The following is a 9,904-nucleotide window of genomic DNA, read 5'->3' on the forward strand; positions in this document are numbered from 1 at the left end:
CCGTATCAGATTCTTTAAAAATGCACTACTTTTAGAAAATCCGACATGAACCTGCCAACATTTTCAAAGAGTACGAGCAACATAGATCATCTATCTGCTAAGATGAGCCATGAAAGAACTAAGCTCTAGTTGAGAAACACCTCCTTCATCTCTTGATTGCCAAACTTGTCTACCCAACTTTTCAGCCCTGCTTCTTAACTCTTCCCCTTCTTTAGACACCATCAATCTGTTCACTACATTCTCAATAGTTGATGAATTAACAAATTCCATTTGGTGTGCTTGTTCTGTCACTTGAATGCCAACTTCTAAAATTTCAGATATTAGTGTAGCATTCCATGGTTGTTCAGAGTGCATTGGCCAAGCTAATATAGGAACTCCCATTGTCATACTTTCCATACATGAATTCCATCCACAATGACTCATAAATCCGCCGATAGAAGTGTGTCCCAAAATTTCTAACTGTGGTGCCCAATCTGTTACCACAATACCTGTTCCTTCAGTTCTTTCTTGATACCCTTCTGGTAATCTTGCTTTTCTCGTTTCGTCATCAAAAACATTACCTTTATCTGCATCTCTCAGTACCCACAAGAACTTCTGCTTGCTGTTTTCTAGCCCCATAGCCAGTTCTTGAATCTGTTTATCGGTCATTGTAGTCGATGATCCAAAAGAGATATAAAGAACAGAATTTTGACCTTGTTTGTCTAGCCACTCCAAACTTTTGTGCCTGGTGCTTGAACCCTTTTGTAGTATAGGTCCAATGGACCATTGCTTCTTGTTTGCATTCATCTCCAACTTGCTTAGCAAATCGACATAAGTTCCTTCGATCAATCTGCATGAGTTGAATATATCACCTGTTCTGTAGTGCATAAACTCATACTGATAGGCCATAAAGTTCATGATTTCAAAGGAAAAACACCCTTCCATTGATGGTATATTTTTTGGCATTCCCTCTACTGGAAAAGGTCTTCCAATAGCATCCCAAAAGCTAAAGAATTGAGTGAAAGCTGAGATACAATGAAAGGCATAGGACTCAGCATTTGGAATACTAGAAAAATCTTGAACCACAGAAGACATAAGAGGATCATGTATAACCACAATTCTCTTCACTTTATTGGAGAATTCATGAAGGAGATTCGTAAACGGTTCGTGTAACTGTTTAGATGCTTCAAATGATGGTTGGAGATGTGTTGGAAATTTCATGATGGAATTTGGAATTATTGGAGGAGGTGAATCAAAATGTGGAGTTGGGAATTCATGAAAATGAATTTGCTGCATATCTTGAAGGTTTCTTGATTTAGCTTGCTGAATATGAGTTTTGTAACCAATAAAATGAACTGGAACTCCAAATGAAGATATCAGACATGAAAATTGTAACAGCTGGTTTAGATGGCCTTGTGCTGGAAATGGCACTACAAATACAACAACAGATTCTAAACTGCTTTTGTTGTAACTATCTTTGTGTTGATCATCTGCCATGGTTCTTAAAGACTTTTTTTGGGCAAGTTCACTGGTGTTACTTGTGTAGATCTTGTTATATAGAATTTGTTAAACTTATCTCTAGATAATGTTTCTTGGTTAATAAGCAAAAGAAAGTCAACAATACATATATTAAGGCAGTCTAAGGAATAGGATCTTAAAAAAAAAACTGAACTTTGTCAGATTATAAGATATGATTTTTTAAAAACTGAACCTCATCATCTACATCATATGGCAGCAGCTGTTTTCTATATTTTGTATGCTTCTTGACAATTAGACTTAATTGGTACTTGAATAAAACAAAGTCAATGACAGCACAAAATATATTTTAAGCCAAAGGTGATGCTAGCACTTCTGTAAAATTGAATAGAAAATCAACTTTGTTAGACTCAAAGCATTATTCTCATCTTTCCCTTCTTTTTTCAGAAACTATGTTAGCTCGACTCTTCAAAAATATCGACAAATATGTGATTTGGGTCCAACACCAGTGCAACAAATTTGTGTGCAAGGAAAATGGACAGTCACTTAGGCCTACACCAAAAATATAAGCATCTAAATCTCAATCAAGGGTTGATGGTGCTTTGTTATTTTTTTTTGAAGTACTTGCCACTCATCTCCAACCATTGTCTATAGGGTGCTCAGAAGGTGGAGCTTTCCGGTCTTTTTGAGCTATTGCAATATTAAAATTGTTCTCGTGGTTGATTATATTTTCAAAACAAACAACTTAATCAATCTAACAATCAAAATAACACGTAATATTCACTTTATAGCATAGTATTCATGAAATGAAATTACTTAATAACTTGATGGATATCGCGAGTGAGCTATGCGTACTTGGAGATCTTCATGATAGAAACATGATATGTTTACCAAAATATTACTAGTTAAATATTGAGCTATCGAGTAAAGACGATAATTTTACCATCTAAACTTTGTTTCTATGTATTGATTGATTTCTCAAAAATGTTGTCTCACATGTACGCAAGGTCAACATTTTTGATGAGTCCGAGCACCGAGGAATATAGTTTGCGCAGTAATAAAATTACAATAATTATTTAACTGCTTGCCGTTGCCTTCACTTCCACTCACACTCTACAGTCTACAGAATCTCTAGGGTTCCTCCTCCGCCATGTCACTACCCACCACTCTTTTCGCCGGAATCCTCCCCCGGAACTCTGTACGCCGCTTTATTTCAACGCATTCACGACCAACATTGCCCTCCATTGAATACCCACTCAGCCACCCAATCTATACCATATGGGCTGCCAACACTTCCTTAGGGAAAACCTTAGTCTCTGCTGGCCTTTCCACTTCTTTCCTTTCTTCCCCACACCGTAAATTCCTCTACTTGAAGCCTGTCCAAACTGGGTTCCCCGAGGACTCAGATTCCCGCTTCGTTTATACTAAGTATTCTGAATTTTTCTCCCAAAATCGACCTGAATTCTCTGTTTTTGCCTCGAATCATGTGCTCAAAGCATCAGTTTCAGCTTCAGAAGCTGTTTCGGTTAGCGGGTTTGAAATAGAAAGGGATAAAGATATGAGCTGTGGGAATGGGGTTGTGAATTTGGGATTGTATGAGGAAAGTAAGTTGCAAGGGTCTGAGAATTGGGAAATGAAGGGTTTTTCGAAGTTAGTTTGTAAGACAATGTACGGGTGGAAAGAGGCGTTATCGCCACATTTAGTGGCGGAGAGGGAAAATGCTAGAGTGGAGGATGATGAGTTGTTGGGGATGTTGAAGGGTTGCTTAGGGAGTGAATCAGAAAGTGAAAAAGGTGAAGTTTTGTGTGTTATCGAGACTGCTGGTGGTGTTGCCAGTCCAGGACCATCTGGTTCACTTCAATGCGACTTGTATAGGTGCGTGGGTTTTTCGAGTTACTTGGAATTATTTAGCTTTCTATATGTCGAGAGTATTAACTGTAGATTTTAGGTACTTAGATACACAATTGGTTTGTAGATGAAAATATACTAGGAACGATATATCCGGAATTTTAGTCTTACTGGTACTCCAATGTAAAGATTACAGCTTTTGTTCTCATCTTGAAAAAGAAAACATACATTTTGTCTAGCGTTGTATAATGAGCTTAATGTTTTTTTTGAATAAAGTATAATGAGCTTAATGTTAAGAGTGCTGTAATGTCAAGCCTACTTGACGATATTATAGTTGCTTGTACATATGTAAGCAAAGACACAAACGAAGAATCTAGTCAATTGGTTATCAAAAAGAATCTAGTTAGTTATCTATGTCAAAATCTCAGCTTACATTCCTAACAGTGATGTGACCATTAGTATTTAGTACTATTCCTAGACTAATTTAGTGAGATGCCTCTTATAAATAGGCAACTTCTGCCTCAAGTGCGCTATGTTAGTGACTACTACTTGATGAATTGAGTTGGCAAATGGAATTGCTTGACAGGAAAAATTGTAGACGAGGCGATGTGACTGTCAGTACTTCTAGCATACCATCATGATTTCTAGCTATCTTCTCTTATTTTGAACCCCTAAAGTAGCAATCCATGATTACAAGCTCACTAAAGATGCAAAGTAAGAAAGATTTTTCAACCTGAACTTGTTGAGAATTTTTCTTAAAGTCAAAGTTTTCTAAACTACTTCGATCAATGGAAAGCTGAATACAAACAGTAGAAATGTGCGCTCAGCTTTAGGATACATGCTACTTACATTGTTCATTGTTCAAAACTAAGATGAATAAGAATGGCAGAGGTGGACACTCAACCTTATAATACTGCAAGCAAGATCTTTCTTTATTGGTTATCAAATCATGTTTAATTGAATTGCCCAAAATTAGATGCCTTTCAAAGAAAACAATATTAATATCTGTTACTCTTGTACGTAAGTACTTTAGAGACTGCTGCATTTACGTTTCAAATGTAACAGCTTCTTTTCGTTTCTTGTTTTGGCAGATTCACAATTTTACTTGTTATTGCTCAACAGCCAATTTTTTATTTGCTTTCTGCTTTTACAGACCTTTTCGCTTCCCAGCTATTCTTGTTGGTGATGGAAGGCTAGGGGGTATTTCAGGAACTATTTCAGCCTATGAAAGTTTAACACTTCGAGGTTATGATGTTGTTGCTGTAATATTTGAAGACCATGGCCTAGTTAATGAGGGTCCATTATCATCTTACTTACGGAGAAGGTGAACCTTTAGCTGTTTTTCTATTGACTTGAATTTTTATTTTGAAGTGGAAAATATTGTATAACACCAGTAATTGGGCATTATCCATGAGTATCTTTACTGCTTCAGTTTAGGCCCTAATAATATCTATGGGTGTACCACCCAATCTTGTTTCCATGTATTTTCATTATGAAACAAAAAGAGCTGAAAGTTCATTTCTTGGCTGACAGGGTTCCTGTGCTTGTTCTTCCACCTATACCAAAGGAGATGTCAAATAACCTGATGGAGTGGTTCCAAGAAGCGCTGTCTACTTTTCATTCTCTTGAAGAAATAATGCAGTCAGATTTTCTGGAGAGAACATCTAGATTACGCAACATGCCAAGGAAGGCACATGATATTTTCTGGTGGCCCTTTACTCAACACAAACTTGTACCAGAAGAAAATGTGACAGTTATAGATTCACGGTGTGGAGAAAACTTCGCGGTGCACAAGGTTGTGAATGTTACCTCAAGTTATGAATATGCTATTGTTTTTGTCATTGATCTAGTTCATTTCTGACAGTACTTTTGGAAATATATGCTCAGCAGTCGGTACTAGAAATAATTGTCCTAAAACTCTTCGACTGCTGCAAATTATCTACATATTAGTGATATTATTGTTGCTGTTATTCTTCTTGTTTTCCTCTATATCCTTTTTCACCTTCTTTTTTGATGTTACAACTGCTTCCGTCTATCTGCTGTTTCTATCAGGAGAGAAACTGTTTATTCCTTTCTTATGCTGTGTGTTAACCTTCTACTCACACGCTGGTTTCGTTTTCTGCTTTTTCTGTAGGTTAATAATAATGTTGATTTAATCACTCAACAATTTGATGCATGTGCAAGTTGGTGGACACAGGGACCTGATGCTACTTTACAGGTCAGTCTGTAGATATGTCCTTGCTAATAGCAATTTAGCCAACCTCGATGATTGTTTTATAGCAAGTCACTATAACCGAGAACTTTTCTTTGGCATGTGCATGCTTGTGTTCGAATAGTGAACAAGGGGAATGGAGATGCATATGATTGAACATGATTGGCAATTTGTTGAAACAGTTATCCCCTTTATCACCAACTTATCAATCATAGATGCAATCATCTCCGATGAGCCTTAAATGAGATAATTAATGAGGATGATTTTCCTGATAGCTTAAGAGTGCAGAAATCACGAGCCTGGACATAGTTTAGATTATGTAACCTTGCTAATACTTTTTTCCTATGCTCTGAAACAGAGAAACCGAAATTCCTGAGAAAGGTAACACTTTTTCCTTATATGCTGCTGAATGAAGGTGGTTCTTCCTTGCCAAAACGACAACCAAACCACAAAAATAAAATAAAAATTTAAAAAATGAAGCTTTATTTGGTAAATTATCTTACAGTTAGAGGGACATCTCCTGGAGCAAAAATACTAGATTTGTTTGCATATGCTTTGCGTTGTTCTCTTTAAGACTTTACCCTGTTATTTAAATTGTTAGCATTATATAAGACTATAACTCGATTTCCTCTGTTTGTCTTTAGATGGTTTCAGATTGAGCTTGCACGAGATATGGGTTATGCTACTGCTAGATATGGGCATGTTATGTTTCCTGAAAATGTTTACGAGCCGGCTTTGGCATGTGCTGAACTTTTGCTTGAAGGCGTGGGAAAAGGTTTGTCTGTTAAACCCTGTCCTCGCTTGCCTTGTTATTTCTTAGTGAAATTAGCGAGCTGGAGTTATGAGGCTAATCAGTGTACTTATCATTGAAACTCTTTGTATTTCTCCATGAGAGAGCATGTATTACATGAATTCAATCTTTATATTTATTTGAGTTTCTTGTAGTTTTTCTTGATTACAGCTCTTTGAGGGACCATGTTGCTAATTGTTCATGCAGCAATTTTTTCATGTGGTTCTGTGTTGACATCTTTATCAACCGGTAATCTGTTTTATTCCTACATGTTCGGCAAGAAGTTTACCTTCAAAAACAAATTGTTTGGCAAGAATTCTAACCATCTAAACATAAGCAGTTAAATACTACCTATATAGGCAAGTAATGCCTCGATTTTAGCTTTTATGCTTATATTTTTTCCGTGGCTTGAAAAATCTGAAAATTGGTTGAGATGTTTTGGAATCGTACATTCCTTTATGCTTGTTCCATAACCATGAAAACTATTTCTACATGATGTGCCGATAGGAAAATATTGGAATTCCTTTTCAAATGTCCTAATTCGTATTTCTTAGATATTTGTCTCCAAATTTTTTAGTTAAGACTGTATCTGAATCTTATGAAATGCTATTGTAACAATTCTTGTGTGCCATAGTGTTTTTCATGTCTTGTATACCCAAATAATGTTAAATATTTCCAGACTGCACGAAGATTAGTTCTCTAACAACATTGTTTTTGTAGGGTGGGCATCGAGAGTATACTTTTCAGATAATGGCTCTACTGCAATTGAAATTGCTCTTAAAATGGCACTACGGAAGTTCTTGTTTGATCACAAGATTGTCTCTGATGATTTGGTGGCTAAGAATGCTGAAAGTCGTGTTGATTTAAAGGTGGGTAATATTTAATGTCTTCCAAGTAGTTGCACTTTGTTTTATCTGTTGAGTTGATAATGTTGATTGGCCAAATGTGTCCCAAAGTATCAGTTTTCACTGTTGAAAAGGGCCACTTCACTTACTTAATGTACTTGGAGAACAAGGAATGATCAATGCACCACTCCAATTGGGTGCTTGTAAAGCTCTGACATTTCAGTTAATGTCAAGTTTGAGCAAAAGCTAAGTAGCTTTTCAAATCACTCGTTTTATTTTCTTCACCATATTAAGCCGTCTTGCTTTCGGCTGGCACTTGACATTTAGTTGTAACTTGTAAGGTCAGATGCTGCTGGAAGATGCTAGAAGACCTAGTACTCAAGTTTCTTCCCTTTAACAAACTTGACATCAAAGCATGTAGCATCTCTATCATATGCATTGCAAAATGCTAGTTTATGTATGGAGCTTTCTGTGTCATGAACCAGGTTTTAGCACTCAGAGGATCTTACCACGGTGACACTTTGGGTGCTATGGAAGCACAGGCGCCATCACCTTATACTGGTTTTTACCAGCAACCATGGTATGACCTTATCTTCGTGAAAGATTTTCGTTTTTTCAGCGGCAGCTTTTCATTGCTGCAAAAGAATTTTGTTATTTCTTTTGGGAGATTGAATTATCATTGCCATTAGATATCAGTTACTCATAACTAAACAGGATAATTCAATTATTTTGTGCGTAACTAAATATTTCTGCATGATTACCAAGGCTCTAGAAGATGAAAACATTTTTATTATGGGTTCTTTTTACATTTATACAAATCATGCATTTCCAAATCAACAAATTTTACTGGTAATATATATAGAAGCATTGAAGCAGAACTGATGCTTCTGCGCAAAATAGATTATGATGCCATTGTGGTGTCACACTGCGAGAAAGATGAACATGGGTCAAATTGCCTTGCAGCATGCACATCATACAAAGTCAGTAGATAGACCTGAGTAGTGAGTGCTGTATTTCTGCTCAAGTTTTAGAAGTTACTTGGAACAGCTTTGGCAATTTGATTAAAACTCAAATTATTTATTTGAGAAGATTGAAATACATTTGACTGTCCATAATCCATATGGTGAAGTATGGGGTGAGATGTAATCGGTGCAAACACTTCCACTCGGTTCTTTTGGAATTCCAAAATAGAGGGGTGACAAACAAAAACTTTATCGGAGTAGTTGACCTTTTCCTTGATCTGCTTGATAGGAAAATATTCATCAGCCTGATCCAGCTTTACTTGAAATGCATGGCAGAATGGATCCTTTGGTAGGAGAGCCATGCCTGATTACTTGGGCTGCTATTTAAAGAAGATATTCCACATGATCAAGTGCCCAAAAAGAAGTGCCAAAACTTACAGCTATATAAGTAGTTATGTGAAGCTCATGATGATCATCCTGATTTGTGTGAGCAATTTGATACTGCTGTTTAATTAGTAGTATATGAAATTAAAAAGAAAACTTGTACCTGTCTTCCGGTGTTCATAATGGTTAAAGAAATATGCTATGCCTAATGTTGTCAGACTGTGAATCTTCTTGGGTTCTGTTTTGATCTAGGAACTTCACTCTTTTATTTTTTTAACTCATACATTCCATGTCAGATTGTGTATGTCTTGGCAGTTAGGGTGACCATGATATCTTTACAGTTTTGTCCTTAGGCAAAATCTGAAGTATTGAACATATTGTAAATTTGCAGGTATAAGGGGAGAGGTCATTTTTTAGATCCACCGACAGTTGCCATGCGTGATGGTGTTTGGAAACTTAGCCTTCCTCAGGAGATTGAAACTCTTAAACCCAGTCTTGAAGATTTGAGTAAGTGAAGCGTAAATTCTGGTGATATTCTTCTTTCAGTTTTTCAATACTCTAAGCATTGGTTTTCTTTTCAGCTTTCAGTTTGCGCGAGAACATATTCAAGGAAAGCCGTGACACTTCAAATCTTGCTGATATATATCACTCATATATACGGAAAACACTACAGCTAATTATTGACTCAAGCGGATCTACTCGGACTGGAGCATTGATTATAGAACCAGGCAAGACTTTGACATATGCACAAGTTTCTTTTTGGTCTTTTCTGCCCCTCCATCTTTTCCTTCTTGCTCACGACTCATGCTTTACATAATTCTAGATGCATTTACTTTTTTGGATCTTTCTCTTTCATAATCTTTATCATATATGGTTTACTTTTCTTTTTGAAATTTTTGGTGAACAACATGCGCAAAGGCTTTCCATATGTTTTTGGTTATATGAGATAAAAAAAAATCTAATTTATGGAATTATTATTGTGAGAAATATATAAGAAAAATATTATTGAATTGTGTATCTAAATAGTTACATTGAGACCCTATTTATAGACACTACATTGGAATCCTTTTCCAACTAGGATTCCTATTCTTATTCCTATTCCTATTTCTATTCTAAGTAGGAAATACTTATTTCTATTCTAACACTCCCCCTCAAGCTGGTGCATACAAATCATATGTACCTAGCTTGTTACAGATGTAATTAATACGAGGACATGTGAGGGACTTGGTGAAGATATCTGCAAGCTGATCATTTGACTTCACAAATTTCGTAACAATATCTCCCGAGAGTATCTTTTCTCTGACAAAGTGACAGTCAATCTCAATGTGCTTAGTCCTTTCATGAAACACTGGATTTGATGCGATATGAAGAGCCGCTTGATTATCACACACAAGTTCCATCTGATCAA

At 36.3% G+C, this 9,904-nt stretch overlaps 2 protein-coding genes across 2 annotated transcripts in view; one reads left to right on the forward strand and one right to left on the reverse strand.

Moving 5' to 3' along the window:
• Positions 1 to 90: 90 nt before the first annotated feature.
• Positions 91 to 1,476, reverse strand: LOC102579626 (zeatin O-glucosyltransferase-like). The gene has a single exon (XM_006366122.2). The coding sequence runs from the start codon at positions 1,474 to 1,476 to the stop codon at positions 91 to 93; it is 1,386 nt and encodes a 461-aa protein (XP_006366184.1).
• A 1,056-nt stretch (positions 1,477 to 2,532) lies between these two features.
• The window catches only part of LOC102579954 (bifunctional dethiobiotin synthetase/7,8-diamino-pelargonic acid aminotransferase, mitochondrial), a 16,441-nt gene continuing 9,069 nt past the window's right edge, over positions 2,533 to 9,904 (forward strand). Inside the window, exons 1-9 of the mRNA XM_006366123.2 lie at positions 2,533 to 3,330; positions 4,457 to 4,627; positions 4,837 to 5,098; positions 5,438 to 5,521; positions 6,170 to 6,290; positions 7,026 to 7,174; positions 7,636 to 7,730; positions 8,888 to 9,003; positions 9,078 to 9,224. Of these exons, the coding sequence (XP_006366185.1) occupies positions 2,606 to 3,330; positions 4,457 to 4,627; positions 4,837 to 5,098; positions 5,438 to 5,521; positions 6,170 to 6,290; positions 7,026 to 7,174; positions 7,636 to 7,730; positions 8,888 to 9,003; positions 9,078 to 9,224 (1,870 nt within the window). The 5' untranslated portion in view covers positions 2,533 to 2,605. The remainder of the gene's footprint in view (positions 3,331 to 4,456; positions 4,628 to 4,836; positions 5,099 to 5,437; positions 5,522 to 6,169; positions 6,291 to 7,025; positions 7,175 to 7,635; positions 7,731 to 8,887; positions 9,004 to 9,077; positions 9,225 to 9,904) is intronic.

Source organism: Solanum tuberosum, unplaced genomic scaffold (assembly GCF_000226075.1).
Source record: "Solanum tuberosum cultivar DM 1-3 516 R44 unplaced genomic scaffold, SolTub_3.0 scf00613, whole genome shotgun sequence".
NCBI lineage: Eukaryota > Viridiplantae > Streptophyta > Magnoliopsida > Solanales > Solanaceae > Solanum > Solanum tuberosum.

What these genes read in the sequence shown, in the direction of transcription:
- LOC102579626 (XM_006366122.2), bottom strand. Translation starts at nt 1,476, where the DNA reads ATGGCAGATGATCAACACAAAGATAGTTACAACAAAAGCAGTTTAGAA.